At 40.7% G+C, this 22,532-nt stretch overlaps 1 protein-coding gene across 4 annotated transcripts in view; it reads right to left on the bottom strand.

Moving 5' to 3' along the window:
* DTNA (dystrobrevin alpha) overlaps positions 1 to 22,532 on the bottom strand; it is a 99,030-nt gene that overhangs the window by 70,367 nt on the left and 6,131 nt on the right. For all 4 annotated transcript variants that reach the window (XM_074146439.1, XM_074146438.1, XM_074146437.1 and 1 more), the window contains exon 3: positions 1,524 to 1,737. In XM_074146439.1, the coding sequence (XP_074002540.1) occupies positions 1,524 to 1,737 (214 nt within the window). The remainder of the gene's footprint in view (positions 1 to 1,523; positions 1,738 to 22,532) is intronic.

Raw genomic sequence — 22,532 nt, forward strand, 5'->3', positions numbered from 1 at the left:
AGCTGGGAGTCTGTTCCTGGGGCTCCTTTGGGTGTCTCCTTTGGGTTCTCCTTCTGGGAAGTTCATCCAGTGCGCCCTGATTGGAGGCAGCACGACAGATTGAGTTGCTGCTCGGCAAATGGAATATGGGTCACAGCCTCCTTGTCCCTGGAAGGTCCTTATGGGAGCCCAGAAACAGGTCATGATCCACAGCACATGGGATGTTTTCAGGGAAGGCAAAACCTTGCCCCTTTTAGCACATTCTCGGTTTCCCTACAGAGCACTAAAATCCTCTCCTCTTCAAGTGGATTTGACATCTAGCTGAGATCTCTACCCCTCTTACAGGAAGCTACAAAACAAGCATGTTTTTGCAGGTCTTGCTTCCACAGTCCTGGGTCTTTCCTTATGTTTACCAGCCAGGAAGCAGTTTGCTCGCGGCACGCGCCAATCCACGCGTTCGGCCATTTTCGATGTCCTTTCATGTTCTTGTCACAGCCACAACAGTACAAATGAAAATGCCTGTTCCTTCTTTTACTGTCCTTGAGGGGAGAAATATATTCCCGAAGTCTAGAGTTTCACAATGGATTGGCTCCTTTTTTTTCCCCTCGGAGGGGCCGGAGGGTAGGTTGGGTGAAGCCTCATCATGTGGAACATCTACTTTTTCTCCCTGTTGCTATGGCAACTGAGCTGCTGGCTGGTCTGGCTCCAAAAGGTGCTCGATGGTACCCAGCACTGGGGCCCTCAAGTGAGAGGACAGGAAAGAGGGAGGGGGAGAGGGGCAGTATCCTGATTTTAATGTGTCATGGCCATTGTTTTCAGCTGGTGAATTTTTGCCATAAAGAGGCAATAGGTCATCTGCATCTGTCAGACTTAACCGCTGTTCTCTAGTAATTTGGTTTTGAGGATTGCGGATACGGCAGTGCAGGTTGATGACTATGTATTCAGAAGCTGTAATATGTATACACAGTATATTTGTTACAGTAAGTGGTTCACTCTATCTCAAACTTGTCCTTTTTGTAATATGGGTCCCGTGCAGTAATAAACAACATGAATTTCTGCATCACCTCCAGGTCTTTATCCTATTTCTGTCATGGTTTCAAAATCATGCTGCACTGGCATGAGCCAGAAAAAAAGAAAAATTGCTTACAGCTGCAAGAACTTGCAGGAAAATGAGCTCTTTCAAAATAATGAGCTATTAACCCATGTCACTGCTGCAGAGGCATTGCAGTGGTGTCAGCCACTGGTGTGTCAATAAATAACAAGGCAAATTAGAAGTGGATGTAAATTTGTTTCTGTAGATAATTCTTCTTTGATATAAACTGGAACAACTCTGAGTAACTGGATGAAAACACAGTTGTGCTGAATCTGGCTCGACAGAAAGGAATGCAGAGGTCCTTAATTTAGGTTCTCTCCCTAGTTAGCACTATTCACATGCTCTTTATTTGGGTCAGAATTTAGCTTGTTCAATTGTTTTCCCAAGATATTTCCGGAGCAAGTGAAATCCTTTCCCCAGTCGGGAGAGGAGGGAAGAAAGGCAGACTTACGGATCAAAGGCCGCTAGCAAGAAGTTGAGCAGTAAGCTGATGGATTGCTCCACGTTGATCTGGTGGGTTGTCGGCATCCGTTTGTTGAGCTGGTAGAAAATAGTGGAAATCACAGCTTCCAGGCGAGCCACGTTCAGTTCGATGTTGGGGTCCAGGTTGTTCAGTGCGTTCTCCCGCAAGGCTTCTATCACGTTCCAGATGTCCACCAGGTGCACTAGGGGACAGGACAGAAAGAGTCAGCGGGGACAGGCGCTCCTGAAAGCAACTGAGGAAAAAAGTCACTTCATCCCACAGAGTGGGGAACCACACAGGATGTGCTTCATGAATAATTAAATGAATTAATGTATTTTCCTTCACTGAGGAGTGAACTTGGTAGAGGAAAGAGCAAATAAAATTCAAATCTGTTAATAAGCAAACAATATATTGACATTACCAGTTGTAATAAGTATAACTCCAGCTCGGAAATCATCCTCATTGTATAAAGTATTCAGGTCAAAATCTATATTTTACGGAAATCACTGGAAAGTAAACATATGATAATTGTTTTTCTGAACCATGCCTCTATGAATCCCCTTTGAGAAATTACTCTTAGATATTAATTTGCATAGCAGATGGGCTTTTCAGAAGACCCTGTGAATACTAAGTGCTTAACAGGTACTGACATTTTGAAAATTCTTTTCAGCAACTTGAATGGAAAACAAAAAATTTTACAGAAACAGAATTGTAATTGAGTCAGGGTAGACAAGCTACATTTAAACAAAGAACACGTAATGAAGTGATCCCAAAGCAATTTTTTGTGTCTTCTAAATATATTTGCCAAACTATTTGTTAAATGTCTCGCTCTGATAAAAGTCCCAGTCTAAGCTGAATTTCATGGGGGCTTTTTTAACCTACAATGAACAGCTTAAAGGACAATCTCTGCTCACCCTTCATATTGTACCCAAACAGAAATCTTGTTTGCATGGCACTGTTCCTGTGGCAGTATGATTGGCTTGCTGCAGATTGGCATTTCCAGAAGCGGTGCACCATGCCAAAAATAAAAAAAACCCTACACTCATTCAAAATTTGGATTTAGTTCAAACCTGAACTCAACGAATCATCCATTTTTTTTATAAGAAACAATAAAAAAGCCAATGAGAAACAAACATGAGGTTCAGAGTGCAAATTATCTTTTTTTTTTTTACCAGAGAAACTACTGTATAGTTCTCATTACTTATTATTGAGATATGTCTTATGACATATCAAGAGCCATCTGTATGTAGAAGGAGATACATTTTTTTTGTGGATAGAGAAATGTTATTTTAATCCTCATCATTTCATTTTTACTTGCTTGGTTTGCAGGTGCTGTCCCAGACTGCAGTGTGACATGATGGTCTGATGGCAGGGAAATGTAAGTTGATATTAGATAGATAATGAAACTAGATATAGTCGTTTTACTTAGTCTAGAATTTTTCCCTATGATTGGGTTTTTTTCATTCTACCTCTGGAAAAAAAATAATCTCTAACACCCTGCTACCGCATGAGTAAGCCCAGAGAGGAAGATACACCATACAGGTGAGTGGCAACAGCAGCAGCAACTACTTCAGGCACCAGTCAAGGCACTTTTCCACTTCTTCTTGCTGTTCCCTAGCAAATAATTGGGAAAAACTGAAAGATGCAGTTCCATTGTGAAACCTAATTATTTATTTGGCCTTTGTATTAAAAGGAAGCTTCTATAGGTGACTTTGTATGCTGGCAGGTTGTCTTCAGAGTGCCATCCTGAATTAAGCCAGGTGGGGGGAGCATACAACCTCTCTGAACTCTTCCTTTTTGTCTTCTAGCTGGGGGAAGAGCATCTTCCCTGTAAAAAAAAAAGTCTGGCATAGGTCTCAGATCCTTTTAATGTAGCCATTCCCATTCCCATTCAACCAGTTTTCACTGCCAAGTTGCCACAGAGGTAATCTGGGTAAATGAAAGATGAATGATCTCTAGGAAAATGGCCTGCCCATAATAATCGATCCTTTCTGGGCAGCTTGGCCACATGGCTCAGAGGCCAGACTATGCAGAGAATGGAAGAAGTCACCAGAAAGCAGGCCATCATCTGGTCCGGGACAGAAGGGTTAATGAGCATTTCCTGCTCTGGGTCACCATTGTAAAGCAGCCAAGGAAGAAACACAGAGCAACATGCCAGAAGATGCAGCAACAGGCTGGACCACGCGCATGTATTTTGTGACCTTGTTAAGAAGGGACGGGCAGGCAGAAAGCAGAAGGTTAAATGTGATGTTTCCCTCAAGGTCTAGCTGTCACTGGCCATGAGGGCTATCTCTGGTAATCCAGACCAAGCAGACGAAAGAGAAGGTGCTTCCACCAGCAGTTTCACCAGGCTGGCTTCTGGGTGCGAGGGTATGTGTGCAAGCTGTCGAACCTGAACTGTAGCTACACCAACAAGATAACAACGTGAGAAATCACCAGGCGTAACAAATGACAATAAGGGAGTAAGGCGTATGCAGACGGCCAACCTTGGCTTGGGGCTACACTAACAAGATAGCAACCCAAGAAACAGCACAAACAGCGGTCCTAGCTTAACAGCACTGCTGCCCGAGGCAGAAATTCCTAGGGGAACCCTATCATAAAGACTGAATAAGGATGTAAAATCAGCAACATTAAAGCTAGCGGGAAAAGAATAAATAGGGACAGGCTGTTTATCTGGGAGTGCATGAGTGTGGTAGAGGAAAAACAGCATGGCAGTGGAAAAGGGGAATTTAAAGGATAACAAATCATGTCATTAGCGCTGCTTGGGGTACCTCTCAACCAGCCCCGCACCTCATCAGTGCAAAGGAATGAACATGGCATTAAGCCCATTGCTTTGACCATACATGTTTACTTCTGCAGTCACGGGGGACTGCGATGGTTTCCCCAGCACTGATAAAAGGACATCCAGGGAGGATGAACCAGGCATCCAGACTCCCTAACAGTGAAAATTTCATGCAGCAATTTAACTTTAATTGCTACAGCCTAGTAGTGAAAAACTCTTGAATAAGAGAGCATGGAGGAAAACAGCTGGCACGAGGAATGAAGCTGAAATGGGGCTTGGTGTCTTCATTCTTCACATGATCCAGTACTGATATTATGTGCTTGTAGGTTTTCACTTTTTTTCTTTTTCTTTTCCCACTGATATTACATTTTTCATAACATAGTCATATCCAGAGTTGGTTTTGATGATGGTCCTGGGAAGGGAAATACCCAGAGGCTAGATGACAGGGGACTAATAACATCAGTACACTAATAAATCTGTGAGAAAAATATTCTTTTTAGTGTTAACTCTAACCTGAAAGCCTCATAAGCTATCCTGACATTCATTGGTATGCCAGAAAGCCAGGGCACAAGAACAAGACTTATGAGAAATTACACAGCAGTAACAGTCCCCCACCTACTATGAAATACTAGTCTCGAGGAACTAGTGTGCATTTGTACTATAAATAATTTTACTTGGGCTTTTTTTTTTTTTTCCCCAGAAACACTTTGGTTCCACTTGAAGCTGAATAAACAACAATCCTACTGCACCATTTTATTTTGCATTTTATTCACGAATTTCAAATCTCTCTGCAGAGGCTGGAAAGTAACACTTCCTGCAGGAGGAAATGGAAGATGGACAAAAGCCAGACTTTTTAACCAGATCTGGTAATTCTGAAAATACCTGTTTGAATGCCTGGCTCAAAATCACAAGGAGAGTTTGTTAAGACTGTCGTACAGAGGACTGAAGTCTCCGGCCTTAAGTCAGTTGTTGCGGACAAGAATTCACCCACCTAAATTTAAATGTCAAAAATTAGGTGCCTACTGTCAGCTGGTGATCAAGACTCCCTCCAGTGTTGGTGGAAGAAAAAGGCACCTTAAAGCTGACGTCTGGAGACAGGTGGGATGAATGGTACTTGAGAGGTGCCCATATTTCTTCACTGACTACAGACAAAGCCTAAAGCCTCAAGTTTACATGAGACATGTAACCTCAGAGCTGGTAAAGTTAACTGAGACGAATCCCATACCTTGCTCATTAAACACTAAGAAAAGATGTCTTTTCTCTTCTGACTACTGCATGATCTGGAATAATTCAGGTTTTATATAAAATATGACTAATAAGTACTTTAATCTGTATGAAAAGCTACCAGATCCTACCTACAGCCTCTTACGCTGCATTGCTTGACCTTGTGCAGATTACATCTGGGTGTAATGCCCTACTAATCTCTTCGAATCTAACTTTTTTTGCATTTACTCACATAGTAAGCAGACTCTTATGTATTATATCATGCTGCCAAGTCAACCTATCAACACTGGGAACAGGCAGACAACACAGGCCTCTGCAAGCTCCGCTCTGTTCGTTTTTACTCTTAGAAATTTATGCCTACAGCTAATACGGTATCTGTAGTATTTCCAATATGGTAACATAAAGTTAACCTTGCAAACTTTGCATAAGCTTACATTCCTCTCATTTTGATTTCCATCCTCTCTGCTATCCATTTTCTATAGCATCTGCTATGCCCATTTATTTATTTATCCATCCCTGGGATTGTTTTAATCTCAGTGAAGAAGGCACGTCTCCTTACTTTGTTTGCACAACATGCAGTGCAATGGAGCCCAAATGTGCTTTCTGCATACTATGATGATGCTAACAAAAAGAGTTTGCAGTGTAACATATAGCTTGCAGATGCAGGAGAGCTTTCTCTCTCCTAAAATCTGCCTTAAATTCCTTCAACAAAGTCAAACTCTACAAGTTTGTTTTTAACGTCTCGTTGCTGTTGCTGCTTTTGTTGCCTTACCCACGTTTCCCTCGGAAAAGGGAATCATCCCTCAAAATGAGAAAGATGCCCTTTCTGAAATGGATCTGTGAAGCTCCAGAAATCTGCCAGCTGTTTCTTCAGTGTCAGCAGGTGATCACTAGGCAGCGGGAGTAAAAGCTGCTTGTATCTAGCACTCGGGTGGTATAAGGCAATCCAAAATCGTGCTGCCCAGCCGATCTTCACACACTCTTCAAGGGCCTCGCGCTCTGTAAACAGCACAGCTATACAATCTAGAAGATCTCCCTCATTTGCCTGATGTCTGAAAAAAATGTAATGATTTCCACGAGCTGTTGCTAAAGTATACATTTCCCCTTAGATTTTCTGTTAAGTGATTCCGAAAGTCACAGGTAAGCTAAACATCTGCATGATTATATCTTCTATGGCAAACACCGTCTGCTAATTTAACTTTTATGAGATTAAGCAATGTTTAAACACTGTCATAGAGGGTTTCATATTTGAGCATTTCTCTAACAGCTAGTGATTAGTGAATGTAAATAATGTTCAGTCTCCGGACAGAAGTGGCATTACAGATGGCTGCCATTCACTCCACAGCAATCGTTACCAACAAACGCATACTTTGAGGAGAACCTGGCTGAACTGCAGAGAATTAAGATTAATGCATGAAAATATACTCCAAATAACAAATGTTATTTCCTTCAGTGGGCTCCTTCACCTGCTAAAACAACATTTGGAGAGTGCCTGTTGCCAACACACTGTAACTGAATTGATGAGTCCCTCTCTGCGGGATGTAAGGGAGAATGGAGACGGTTGGCTCAGTTTGAAAGGAGTTTTATATTTTCCTCAAGCTAAAAAGTTTTCAAACACCTTTGAAGTTTTACATCCTGCCCTTCTGCCTTTACCTATGCTCAGAACATCTCTTCCTATTGCCCTTTACTACTTTGATGATGAAAAAGAGTAATTAATGGTTACAGTGCAGAATTCCAACACCTACAACTCTGTCAACAGGTTAATTTGTGGAAGAGGTGTATTCTGGATACATTTGGAGAAAGCAGAATTTAGGACAAAATTATGTTGCTTACTATAAATGCGTGTCAGTTTTATTGATCTTGATCCTCCCTCTTTTCTTCAAGTGTTTTTAAGTCTCTTCATCAGCAGGAAACCAATATATTTAAAATTTATTGTAACTAGTAACTTTAATTTACTTGCAACTAGTAATTTTCTGTTTGGTAGATAAAGGTATCTTAATAGCCAAAATGTGAGAGAAGAAACGGACTACACTCATTTTTTTTTCAACTCAAAGCAAAGAAACTAAAATTTATTTATGCAGTGAAAAAATGAAGTCTTCTTTCTATCATGCATTTTATTTAGTATTATGTAAAGGCTGTGAGATATAGATAACCTTGGATATATCACTAATCTCAAAGGAGCCAGATAACTTCAAACATCAGTTATCAAGAAATGATGTTGCCCTAAGCAACCATAAAAAAGAAAACTGTAGTAGAAGTTTATCTGTTAAGTAGTAAAAAAAATAATAATTATAACCAACCTGTGTGCTTAAACTTTTTTACCATTAAATGGAAAATTCCTCATCTGTTCTACTGCATTCCTTGTATTCCACCTGAACCATGAACTTTACAATGTCATCCTTCCATTTATTACTAAATGGACATGGAAGAGGAGATTACATTTAATCAAACAAGGGGAGCGACTAAATTAGGGCTTTAATAATCAATCCAAATTTATTTAATATACAGCAGGTCTAACTAAATCTAGGTTAAACATGCCCAATTCATAGGACAGAATTCCTCCTTGATAGATTTTCCTTTGTTGGTGAATACAGGCAAAACTTTTAAAGAACTTAAATTATTTCCAAAATTTTAGTATACATTTCATTAAGATTTTAGTCCAGCAAAGCTCTTCCAGGCAGACTTGAGTTTAAACATACTAGTAATGTCATTTGAAATCAATGGCATTTGAATGTATGTCAAGTATTTCAGGTGCATTTCATTAAAAGGGACAGATTTATGCTTCCTTGTCTAACAAACCTAAAAATACTAAAAAATATGTTAGACAATTCTTCTTTTTTTTGATTAGAATCTACGAACCCGTCACAAATCAGGGTATTGGAGCCATTTGTCATCATCATTGCTATGAAGCCCATGGAAGTAACTTACTCTGCCTGTTTGTCTCCCTCTCTCCCGCTGCCAGGAGGGTAATGGGGGACTGAGCGAGGTGTGTTTTCCCTCTAAACTACACCTGTTTGTGGCCAAGCTGCCCCTCAAATCAGTCAACTGTAGCATGATCACCAAAAGCTTTATCTGCACGTCCCAACACTACAGAGATTGACGTGCCAGCTATGATGGTTTGCAATCTTTTATGCTCTCTGGTGCCAAATTACATGAAAAAGAAAATGCACCAGGGTGTTGCTTCTGCTTAGGGCTAGAAGGAGGCACCCGGCTCTTTGGCTGGGTACATCTGGTGACAGCTGTCACACATAGGCTACTCACTGCCCAAATACCTGAACCTCTGCTCAGACTGTACCTGGAAACGTCCTGTATGTTCCTATTCCTGCTTCCATGTCTCAGACCCCTGGTCTACCTCACTTGCCAACGTCTGCTGCCAGACACAGTTCATACAGCCCTGTGATTTCTAGCATAGCTGGCATCCACCAGGCAGGTGATCCTGACTCTTCTCAGGGAAAGGACAGTGAAAGGACAGTGAAAGAACAGAAGGAAATGGGCACAAATCAAAATACAGGAAAGCATTTAAACACAAGAAAATAATTGTCAAACGCTGTGAAAGGTTGCCCAGAGAGGCTGTGGAGTCTCCACCCTTGAAGATACTCAAACCTGAACAGGACACAGCCCTGAGGAACCTGTTCTAGCTGAACCTGCTCCCTCCAGAGGTCCCTGCCAACATCAGTGATTCTGTCTGATGTCCTTGTCTAGTCATTAACTTATATTGCAAAAACATAATAAACCTTGCTGGAGAGGAATCAGTGTTGCCCCACTGATTCTTCTCCAAAGCCATTGCTCAAGTAAGCTATCCCTTTTCTGACTCACACAATGAACAAAAAAACCCACACAGCCTGCCCCAGGGCCCCTTGAGCACTTGGGAGAGAGTCCTCCATATCCTCAAGAGGTTTTGTGTGAGGTGCATAGAGGGTCCTAATGGTGCTCTGCCTACTCAAACATTCCCTCAAGCTTTCCTTTGAACGCCAACGGATCTCAGAGTGAGGTCATGGTTTCATCATTTAGTCCTGTCAGCTGCATGCGTTCCTCCTCCTCCTCGTTATCTTTGTCCATGCTGTGATAGTGCGCACTGGCCCAGCGAGAGGCTGGAGTAAGGCTACTCACTTCTACCTGCCCACCCAATGATGGACACCTCAAGTGAGCAGGAGTGTCTTGATAAGGAACAAAACATTCAGACCAGCCAAGGGAAACATCTCTTTTTCTGAACTACTGTGCATGTGTATCAAGTCAGCTGTGTTTGGACTCACTGAATTCATGTGGATCACCGGTCCATGTGGGACAGGGGGACACCATACCACAGGGGACATGCTGCACATTGTGCAGAACGGTGTGTGGAATTGGTCTGCACAAGTGATGTCCTGCCCATCAGGAGCTGGGCTCTGTCTCTGTGCATGTGCTGGCCAGCTGCCCTCACAGGAGACACTTCTAAGTGGCCAAACCTGGCTGCTGGGCATCTGGAGATCTGCAGGATGTGATGTGTACAACTGAGGCACTGAAAGCTTTGGCAAAAAGTGTTAAAGGTTCTCCTGTCCACATACCTGGGCTTGCATCCTTGTGTCCTCACCTACTGTTCTGCCCAGAAGGAAAAATGAGTTATTCTGAAACCTTCCCAGATTCTGATCACTACAGAACATTAAACAAACGTGGCCTGTTGGAAGTGTCTGTCAACTTGGCCAAGTGCTACTAATGAGGAATAACCATTAGGATAATAATACACTGAAATGTGTTCTTTTTTACTTTTAATATGGTACCTGACAAATCCACCACTGCGTAAGAGTATGTAAAGATCTCCAGTAAAATTATTCTCTTTTACATTAATTTAACTTACAATAAAAGTTCCTTCCCCCTTTGCTGTCATTTCCTGCCTATTTTGCCTCACCTATATTTAAGTGAAGCCTGAGGGGCTCTCTGTGGGTGGCAGAAGAGGTCATCGGTCTCCCCAAGGAGCAGCACTAATGACGGTCGATTCTGCAAAAGGGAACGGTGGGTGATGTACCCTGCAGTGCTGGGCTGGGAAACTGCTGTCATCTACTTGTCATCCAGATGCTACGAAAGTATTTCCTTTTTTTAAACATACTTTGCAATAATTTATTCAAAATGCTGAATGAAGTATGACATATATAAAATAAAATAATAAAAAAAATCTGATTCTAAGCTTCTTAATATTTTGATGACAATCACGAAAGACCATTCAATTAAAACTCTGCACCATTGCTAGTAAGTCGCACAGCTTAAATCCATTGATTAGACATCATTTTCCTGCTTTAAGACTTAAGCTTATTTATGAATTAAAGACCAATGTGCATATAGCAGACCTGTTGTTACCTGTATTCTATAGCCAGAAAATTTATAAACCCCCCCCCCCAGCAACAGACAATGGTATTCCTAAATTATGCACCGCTATTATTCTTGCTATCCCACTGTAATCCTAATTTAAAGAGAAAGGCTTTATCTGAGACATTGTGCAATCAGACCTCAATCTGACTAAATAATTCCTTCAAATGGGTTTTGCAAGTGTCAACTTTAAATTAGCCAAAGAATTCATGGAGACACGGGGTAACAAAACTTGGTCAGAAAACACATATGACACACACCAGCTTTCCCATTTCTATTAAAATAAGATCAATTTCCCTTACATCTGAGTTCATATTTCAATTAGTAAAATTGCAGCATTTCAATTTTTTTAATGAAATATAACTCTTCTGTACAGTATTACAGCAAATCCTATATTAGGAAAACACTTCTGCACACCCAAAAGGTGGCAAAAAATATCTCCATGGCTTGGTGATACTGTATCTGGAGCTGATTTTTAAAGTTTTCTCCGTTATAGATCTGGTGATGGAAACTGAACTATGGAGAATTTCAAAAAATATTTGCAGAGGAAAGAAAAAGCCATGTCCCAGCCCTCCTATTTGGGAGATTAAACTAGAAGTTCAGAAATGACTGAAAATATGAGAAGAAAAACCTAAGTTTAGATCTGTCACAACTCACATCGTGTGTAACACCCCAAGCACCCCAAGATAAACCAGCTTTTAGAAACCAAGCGGGACGGGGTGCACAAGCCTTCTGGTAGCCACAGTCCTGACCACAGGATGGCACTACTGGGTATATTTTAGTAAATGCAGCACACATTTGCTATACCATTTTAACTCTCCACTGGCACAGCATCAAGCGAGCTGACACAAATCAAAGGCTGTGCATCCCCACGGTTGAATAAAGACTACACGTGCTTGGAGATCTGGAGGTGTGGATGTTCCTGTACAAGCAATCACATGTGACAGGGCAGAATGTCTTCATGTTGAATGTCCTTATTACAGTGATAAAATCTCCTCCAGAAGTATGTTTCTTAAAATGCCAAGTCTGACTAATACTACATCTTTCTCTCTTAAATAACTTCAGGTTTTTTTCCTTTGATACAACCACTGCCAGCTCCATACATCCCGCCTAAAAGCCTCCCCATGCCAAAAGAGGACTACAGCTTGCTTTGGCACTGTTACCAGCAAAAAACAAGTGTAAAGCGAATGCAAATATTAACAAACTGAGTTACTTGTATTTTTCATTAATTTTCAAGCAGTATGTGTAACGGCTCTAAGGATATAGGGTATTATCCCCAATCTCATTGTAAGTGCTGTTTTCTTTAAAAGATACCTCATAATGACAAGAAAATATGAGACTTAACAGTTCTTTATAAGAATTTCTCCCTGGTGGCTGTAGAAAACAAGTTGAGATTACGTTATCAACCTTGAGGTTCAGTCATATCACAAAGGTCAATGAAAAAGAACGAGCACATATTATACATCTAGAACCGCTTGAAGAGAAAACCCCTCCTTGGTCCATCTCCTGTTTTTCAGAGTTTGACCCACGGCTATTTTGTCTTCTGTAATTTTTCTTTTTTTATTCATTTAGGGTTGGCAAGACTGTAAACAGCAACACAAGGTACAGAATACTATGAATTGTGTGTTTCCTTTAATATAAAAGATGTAATATTTTACATACATGCATATTCTTAAGCTGATCCTTATTCTACTAATTTAAATAATTTCTTATGTAATGTGCACTGAATCTGGCCCATAATGTTTACATCTATTAAAAATAATTAGAGAAATACTTAAGCTGAACTTAATGCTTGGGTAAACTGACTGATACCTGAACTACATTTTTCACCCCCAGAATAGAAGAAACACACTAAAGATTGATGTCATATGCTTCTCTACTGAAGAGTTTGGATCAACCCAGAGGGTTTCTGGGACAAAATCCCAATATCAACCTCAGCTGTTGAGAGCGAGATCATTGCTATGAAGTAGGACATTCATGTGATACGCAGGACTTTGGTGAAAAAGCATCTTACGCCTGAAGTCATAAGGACAGTTCAGACTCTAGTCTTACTTAACCTTTTGCTGAGATTGGTAATGGAGGTGCTAGTTACTGCCATAGGTTCAAGCTTTCCTAGGTATTTAAAGACCTATTGCATTAAAACCAACAGGATTTATTTGCCGCAAAATCTTTTGGGATCTGAGCTATCATCAGCTTTGAGATAGGGAGAGATGGATCCTGGTATCCGTAAGATCCATACGTTTTTTAATCAAATTCATTTGAGTAGACAATATCTCATTCAGACAAACCGTAGAGAATATTTGACTAAACTCTGGGTTTGTGTTCACAGAATCTTTCCACATTTGCCCTCCTGCCATTACCCATATTCGAAGCAATGTTTTCTGCGAGAGCCATGCCGTGCTCTAGCTCCCCGGCTGGCCTGCTCAGAACACCAGCACCAGGAGGCAACCGCAGCGGCTCCCGTTGCAGCTATTTGCAGCATCACACACTGAAACTTCACATCTCCTCAGGAAACAGGTACGAGGAATAGGTCAAGAAAAGGAGAAAAGCTCCCACTGACACAAACATAGCTCGACAATCAGCAACAATGAGAAAGGAAACAAGACTGCAGAATGTGAAATGACAGATAAATGGGATTTAGGTGCAGTCCTGCACATCTATCCTTCCTCCTCTGTGTGAGAGAAGCTCTTTAATGATGTTGTCAGGGCCCCTAGATGGAGTAAGAGTCTCGGTGTACATGGCCACTTATCTGTCATCCCTTATTTTACAAATACAATCCTTATAGATATCCTGCAAATCCAAGACAAAATAAGAGCTTTAAGGCAAAATACAGATGAATGAAGTGTGGAAAATTAAACTTGGGGAAGATCAGCACCTTTACAAGAGATGCAGTATGATACCAGCGTCGGCTTCATTTATCAGAAATTGAGTTCAACCTCCACAAACAATGTACACCGAGAGACAGATTCATTCCTTCCTTCGTGGCATAGTAATGTCAGTGAGTTCAACAGAGTTACTTTCAATTTACTTTCTGTCAGGAAAGGAGACATCCATCTATCCATCCACATGGAGCAAAGAAAAGGCTGAGCACAGACAGAACTTCTCCTGGAATTAGCCCACACTTTGCACTGGGGCCAAGGACTGCTCGCAAATACCCTGCGAGAAATCTGTTGTGGCCAACAACAATATCACAGATAAAATTCAGTCTGAATTCAGCCTAGAAACACTTTAATTCAGTACAAGGAAACCTGCCTCTGTAAAGCCATCGTATATCACAAACATTAACACCAGGAAGCTGAGCGTTCATTGTGTAGAGTCCCAGACCTGTATTAATAACAACGCACACTGAGGACATTATATTGTGAGGACTCTTCACACTTATAAAAGCAGGAAATTATTTTTATGGCCAACATCTTCTATTCTCACAATTTGTCCCAGCATACCAGATACATGCCGTATGAGATCTTCCGCCAAGACTTACAGACAATAATCCTAGGTGCAGCTGGGGGATAAAAACATGAGATAACAGTAAAGCTAAAGCTTCTCTTTGAATAATCGGGGTGTTAGGAAGCTGATCTACATTGTTACAGATACTCAGACTGACTTTTGATGTAATCTGAAAACAAATGAACATGGAAAAAACCACTCTCTGTGAATTACAAAAGAAGAAAATTATACTAAAAATTATTCTGACTGTCCTTCTGTGGACAATTTGCTGTCTTCACCCTGAAGAAGCCCATAACTGCTGAGAACATGGACCACCAGCATCCTTGCTGGCTCCACGGCAGTTTTATTTGTCAAATTTATTGGAGGCGGATACCGAAAGGGAACAAGGAAAGGCTGGAGCCAGTTTGGACCACCTATGGGAGCTGCAGCAGAGACCACTCTTTAGGCAGGAAGATGGTGGTTAAGGTGGTTAAGGTGGAGGAAAGCTGTGTAGTGCCCACTCATTCTCCGGAGCTGAATGACAAGCATCAAAACCAGGAAAAGGCAAAAGATCCTCTGCAAAAATCCCAACTCAGCAGACGCATTGGAGAAGGACACTTTGAATGCAAAGCTACAGTACACAGGTAGGGCAAAATGCTGCAGCTTATCTTCTTAGGAAAACAATTTTCTGCAAGGACATCATAACAGTCCTTTACTCTCCACAGAAAGCACGTATGGACTGAGCTCAGGTACGACTCCTCAAGACTTAATGCTTTGAGTCCACAGTGGTTCAAGATGATGGACTGAAGCTCCCTAGGATCAAAGGACCACTATCACCAAATTCACTGATATGTACTCCAAGGAAGACTTCTAAATTATTCCCCCCCCCGCCCCGTTTTCACATAAATATGTTGTCATACAGCAAAAAAATAAGAGAATGACCAACATGTGACAGGCAGTAAGTAACACTGCTTAATGCACTCTGACACACTATGGAGGTGCTCGCCTGACATCAGGAGACGCCCAGCAAAATACCCAAATGGGACAGACCAGAACAGCCCAGGGAAAGGGAACAAAGGCTCAATTGTAAGAGAGGGTTTGCCTGAAGAAAGGTGCTTGGAGCCAAGAGGACAACAAGAAAGGGGAGAGCAGCCAAGAGAATGAGGGTTGCAGAGAAGTCAGAGATAAAGCAAATGCCACAACTAATGACAGAAAGCTGAAGAAGGACAGGGGAATGATGAAGGAGACTTAAATACACAGTTACAGTTTGAGGGGAAAAATAAAGAGGGTGAAAGAAGAAAAAACTTCCACGTGAAAAAGCAGGATCCCTCAGAAGACACGCTGATCCTATTATCACCAAGGTATCAAGTTTGTTCACATAAGACTGTATGTCTGCATATATTTTGCAATTTTTAAACTGTCTAAAAGAGTACTAAGCTAATAATAATTTATTTTATTTTGTTTGAAGTGTTCATTATGAGGACTGATGTGAAATAAGACGCACAAACTTTCTGGTTTTGGGTAACTCATCCAAAGCCTGCCAGACAAAGGTGACTGACGCCTGTTTCCAGCAGCAGATGTTCAGAGACACCAGTGGGGAACTGAACAGACTGTCCAACCTGTCCCCTGCATCGGGAAAGCCATCAGAAATAGCACAGTGAATGGTAGTTTTAGCAGAGTTCAGGAAGTCAGTAAGAAGAGATTTTCAGCTATGATCCAATTACAAAAGCTGTCTGCATCACGGCAGGGCTGAGCCACCTGAGTAGCAGAGGGCAGCGTGTAGGTATACTTGGGACGTGGCCTAGTCTGTGTGCCTGTCAGCTTCGGACTCAAAGGAAGCCAACTGGGTCATTTTCCTCTGTAAAGGGCAAAATAACGTTAGCTGACAAACTTCTGCAACTCAGTTTTAAACAGGAGCCACTTGGAATCACGGGCGTGTTTGAAAAATCCATCTCTAAGCAAATGAAAATGTGAGAGTTTAAGATACATATCCTTGTCTGGTTCACTCTTTTTGACGTTAAAATGAATTCTAAATGTCCACTGATAGCTCTTGTATCAATCTTGCATGAGGCAGACTTGCAGTGGTAGCCTTCAAGCGCAAATACCCAGGGACATCTGAGACACCACAACCCCTTTAGGTATTAACAGTCCACTTGGTGCTAACACTGAAGAAAAGGCTGAATAGTAGTCCCTCAACGAACACGCCAGATACACAGGTTGTATGTCAGCTCTCTAACAGCTATTACGGTCTGTCGAGTATATTAATAAACTTTTACAGTTAAAAGGAAAAGAACAGAAAAGCTGAACCCATTTTCAGGAGTGCTGTGAGTGAACATTTACAGAATAAAATCCTTATGAGGGATTCGTCTGCAGGGAATATGCTAAATCAAGCCCTTTTGAACTTTTGATTAAATAATTGATGCATAATGCAGAATATATAATATATGCGTCCTTTCCCCATAGTTGCCTGGAAACCCATATGGAACGGTGCTAGCAGTTCCAGGAGCATTTAGTCTCTAAGTCGCTGGTAAAGACAAAGGAACAAAAAAGTTTTAAAAATCATTAACTCATCTTTCTTTCCATTATTCAAGTGCTGCAGGATACCCAAATTAGTAACTTACACAATGGTATCATGACTCTTGTAATACAGAGTGCTTTTTCTTTTTCTTTATTTCTTTTTCAAGGTATATCACTTGGAATCATGTGAATGACTCTAAGTCTCAGCTTTTGTTAAAATAGAAAACAAGAACACAACTAACATTTTCAGCCTTTACATTTTATTAATAATAATAGTAATAATAATAATAATAATAATAATAATAATGATGATGATAATAGTATCATAGAATATCCAAGATGGTCAACAGAGAAGAATAAAACTAAGAACTAAAAATGTGGGGTTTTTTCCCAAATTATAGGATTATAGAGCAAATTTCATTAGAAGACCAACCGCTGAGGGTTTAAAAGAATATGAGAATGCCCTGATCACAAATTCAAGAGGCAGATTGTTTTCTCAGGAAATAACGTTTCAAATTGCAGCCAAGCAGACCTTTTGCACTACTCAAGTAGGCAACATTGCTTGTCATTCAGTTTGATTGCTCAGTGACCCAGCCCGAATCTTGTGCTTTACTGCTTCCAAGATGAAATGAAAAACATGATAAAAACCAACAATGAGAACAGAGCACTAACCATGGAAACCTACAGTGACGAAAGATTAAGTTATTTAATCTAAACAGTTCTGTAATCATGATAATTTGGTGGCTCTGTTTCTGATGGTCAGCCTGAGAAAAAAAGGATGAGGGGCAAGCACAAAATTGCACAGGCTATACAGTCCTTGAGAAGGAAAAGGCAAGATATTGAGAGTGAATGACTCCTGCCACGGCAGGGATCTGCATGGGCTTCTTGCACAATGATGATACCACCATCAAACATTTTTTCTGCACTCCATTTCATTTTAGAGAAAATAAATACTCACCGAGTCAAACATAGAATGGCTTTATACTATGCCAACAAGAGGTCTCGTTTAAGTAAAGAGAAGCAGTTGTCAGTTCCTGAATCAATTAAAGTAAAAAGATGAAGAGTTGGTGGTTAAGCAACAACAGGACAGACTGTAAGACTTCTGAATATCCTCTAGCTTTGTGTTTAGGGAACTTCTTTTTTTGGATATGTAAGATCAGCACGTATTTTGTCATGCAGAAGAGAAAGTTGAACCTGGATCTCTTGCTGACTTCCTCAGCCACTGGATAACACAAAGGTCACTGCACCATTTCCAGTGTGGAATCAAGACTTTCATATCCTTTCCTTTTACTACGAGTACCAAGTACAGTGACTTTTCATTTTGTGGTGAATGGCATCTTGAACGGGATGGGATAAAATGATATTTTATGTGTCAGCCCAGTACAGAATAAACCAAAACCCAGATCCAAAACCTAGTCATTTTATTTAGGTTTAATCAAATAATTTTTAAAAGTGCTTGCCACCCTGATGGGGGCCAGTAGGTCACACAGGCTGATGTCATCATTTGGTATCAAACTGTCAGTTTCTAGGACAAAACCAGTTTCAGCAGCTTGCTGTAGTGTTACCGGAGGTATAAGAGTACAGCCGGAAAAAAGCTTTAAGAAAAGTGTCTAAAAATAGTGTGTTTACAATAACTGTCATTCATTTTCAGTGGGAAATTATTAAATTTCAGGAGGGTGAGAAATTATTCTAACTTAAAACAAATGTAAAAAGGCAGATCAGATCAGAGAGGCACCCAAGAGCATGTATGGAAATTAAGCTGACATGCCTACATGTCTCAGCTGTGACTACTTAAGCCCAGAGGACATAGGAGGAAGAGCAGGGTGGAGGTGGAGGAGACCGCCCTGGACATTCACAAGGTCTCCATCACAGTCATGGCAGCTGCGCTCCCTATGTAGAAACAGCTGTACCAAAACTTGGATAAGATAAAATAAGGCAAAAAAAAAATAAAAATTAAAAAAAGAATAAAAGAATCACTCACGCAGAAGAATACTGAAGGGAGAAACAAAGACACTGAAACCCTAAGGTGCTGGGATTAAACTGCCAGAGAAACAAGCTCCCTTTTTGTCTGCTTTAATTAAGCCCCATATTATGATCGCTGGCATGGCTTTTAGATTCAAGCTTTCAACTGCCAATGATTTATTCTGATCTAGGGAAATCAGCAAAATCTGCTTTTTGCAGCCAGAGTCACAGAATAATCATGCAACACATTCAGGAAAGTTCATCAAGGACATCAGTAGTTTTCCAGCTGTACAGTTCTGTATTAGTGAGTGATGTTTAATTGTGTAATGGTTTTGATTAGGGTATGTTGTTATGTTCTACTGCTGCTGCCACCGTAGCCCAGAGGGAATTTGCATGTGAACACAGTATTTCATCTCAGCTTGTTTTTCAGTATAAACAATTGGGTTTTACTAAATTCACCAAAACCCAAACATTAAAATAAACCAACTGCACAATGATCACTGGGGATAACTATGCATTGTGCTTTCTGGTGGTTCCTGAATATTGGTGAATATCGAGAGATGTGTGCAACTGCTGTCATCGGTCCTTCCTGCCTTGTTTTAGGAAAGCCTATTGCGTTTCTGTGTCTGCATGATATAGACAAACAGCTTTAAATCAACCTTGTCAGGATGGCATTTTCCTTGCAGGAAGGGGAGCTGAGCAGGAGTCTGTATGGTCAGAATGTACATCAGATGCTCCAAAACCTGCTCTGAAGCACTGGAGGTAGGAGTGAAGGACAATGTTTGACTTTGTCAGAGCAACACTGGTTCATGGGGTTTTCAAGTTCTGCAACTGTTGCAGACCTCATGGTGCTCACCTGTAGTTTTTCCATCCCCCTCCTTGATTTTTGCAGTGTGCAATATTTAGGCCCACCTTTAAAACACATTTAGAAAATTTAGATGATGAAGAAGTTAGCTATTCGCATTTTGTACATTTTGTACAGTACAGACCGGAATAAACACGTGGCATGTTTGATCAAGTTTCTGCGCCTGCTTCCTACCTCCTTTTATTAAATTTAACCTCAAATGATTAGGGCGCTGCTATTTCCGAGACTGTATCCCACATCATGATCCAGTAGAGCAGCCACAATCAGCTCGCACACTCCTGCTTTACATTCTGAGATCTGAAGATGGTGTAACCACCAGCAGTGTTTTCTTTAGGGTCCATCTGTCCAACGCTTCTGGCATTCATTTGGAATTCTGCACGCACAAATTTCAAGATCTTCTCAAGTCTTCTTTAGTATTTCTTTGATTTTTTTTTTTTAAAGAAAAAGGTACCTACATCTTGTGTTAGTATTTATGACTCAGAGAATACTATTGCTATTGCAACAGGTCTCTTGCTACAGGAGTTCTGCAAAGTAACCAGCAAATAGCCTGCAATCATCTCCTCCTATACCCATCACATCCTCAGAGGTACCTGCATTACCTACAGAAGTTCTCTTTTCATTACTTCCAATTTTAGAAACTGTCAGCAGAAATACAGAAAAGTAAAATGAGTTTATATTCCTGCTGCACTAACAAAGCTTCACAGCTTTTAGGATTCCTGCACGTAGAATTGTGTGCATCTCTTGCTTTTGGAATTTTCGTCCCATATTGCATCCCATGTTTGGGCACTTAGCAGATTCAGAGGTGTGCCAACAATAATTATAAATGTTATTGTTATTTATTTGTAGAATTAACAAAGGCAAAGGGGAATGCTTAAATTTGAAGAAATTTTTCTTAGAAAGATAACATTAGAGCTTTCTAAAATTTATCTATTCATCCTTTTCTGAGTTCTTAAGAATTTCTTGCTTCTGTGAAGAATGAGGCTGGACTGGATTCAACTCTATCCTGTTTGACAAATAATTGCTATGACTGATATTGATTTTTCTCACTTTGCTGATTTTATTTAAACTGCCTTTTGGTTTAAATGCTCAGAGAGATTTTCTAAAATAAATACTTTTCATGTGCATAGTAATTTTCCTAAAGTTTTATGGAGTTATCAGAAAGACATATATTTGCAGTTTTGAAGACTGTTTGCGAAATATTTTAAAGTAGTTTTGCCCCTGTGAAAATGAAATAATTCCATGGAGCGATTAATTTGATCAATAGTGTTAGTACTCGAAGTGCAACATAGGTAGTGGTATTCTGATACATAGCGGTAAACTGTGACCCCCTCCATAATCTTTGGCCAGATAGCTTAACCACTTTAAGGAGAAATGCTGCAAGAGAGAATGGCTCTAGGATGATGAAGGCACCTTTGCCCACTGCACACTGCCTACTTCACCAGTGACACCCATCCGGCTGCCCAAGGTTTCATTAAAATACTAACAGAAGAATTCACAAAGAGAGGCCAGGAGATGAACCTGTGTCTGCATTAGAGACAGCAGAAACAAACAGTGTATTGTTTGTGATACACGTAGCTGCCTCTTAAATGATATCCCATGACTGTCTATGCTAATGAACACCTTCAGGTAAAAAAGATGGTGTTAATAAAACCTCTGCTCTGCTTTCCTTGGAACAGCCACTTCTGGCACTCACAGCAGCTCTTTGCTTCCATCCTCACACACCTTCAGCCTGTAGCCAAGAGCAGCTCCCTGCAATTTATTAAATTAGCTCTTTAAAAGAACCCCTTAAACACACTCTTTCCAAGCAATTTTTTCCTGGTAAGCCTGGGCCGGTGTGCCAGGGCAGGGCAGGAGAGCACAGCTGAAAGAAGACAAGGATGGCTTGAGTGACAGGAGGTGCTATGCACTGGGAGTGGAGCAGAACTGCCTTTGAGCTTTTTCTCTTTATATTCTCCCCTAAATGAAACAGCTCAGTTGCAGCAGAAAGGTTTTCTTCCTCATGTCCTCTTTTTTTTCCTCCTGAACTTACTCTTAGGTGGTGCATAATGGCAACTTCTGCAGGAAGAACAAAAAAAAAATAAAAAAGAGTAGCTGACATGAGCCAGAGGTCTGATATTAACCATTTCAGGGCAGTGCTCGATTCAGTGGCTCAACGTTATAGAAGCTCTGCCTTGGGAAGCCATTGCTTGAAATCACATCAGGCGAATGAATGACTTCCCACTAATGAGAGAAAGCCATCTGGGAGAGCAGCAGTCTAACAGAAATGATCAGAAGAAAGCTGTACTGGACAGTGAAAAGACACACACCATTCAGCCCATTCCAGAGCAACACACGCAATTCCTTAAGCTGCACAGAACCTAATTCTTAGGAAAACGTTTTTCTTTAAGTCTCGGCCCCCTCCTCTTTTTTTTCAGAAGAGGTTGATACAGTATAGGTATTGATATAAGACCAGCAAATCACTTCTCCCAGATTATCAACAGCAACCAGAAGGCAAGCATTGTCCATGAGCCACTTGGCACAAGCTGGCAAACTGAAGGGCATGTGTACTGGTTCTTTACAAAGAGATGCAATTGTTCCACAACAGCGGATCACAGTTGACAAATAAGAGGAACAAAGTTAAGACTAACAACCAGTATTTTTAGCCAGCCACCCACTCCCAACAGTGAGGCTACTGCACCCTTAGTTTTTTTCATTTGCTTTGTATACAGTTATCAAAGCAATTAGTGTTACGACTTTGCTATCACTGTCAACTTAATTGCATACTTTTGTCACCTCAGCCTATTATATTCTGTAACCATGACAATAGAGTGAAAATGTCATCCTCTTAAACATAAAATTTAAAAAATTAAAATAAACAACTGAATACAACATAATAGTGTCT

Source organism: Numenius arquata, chromosome 4 (genome assembly GCF_964106895.1).
Source record: "Numenius arquata chromosome 4, bNumArq3.hap1.1, whole genome shotgun sequence".
NCBI classification, from domain to species: domain Eukaryota; kingdom Metazoa; phylum Chordata; class Aves; order Charadriiformes; family Scolopacidae; genus Numenius; species Numenius arquata.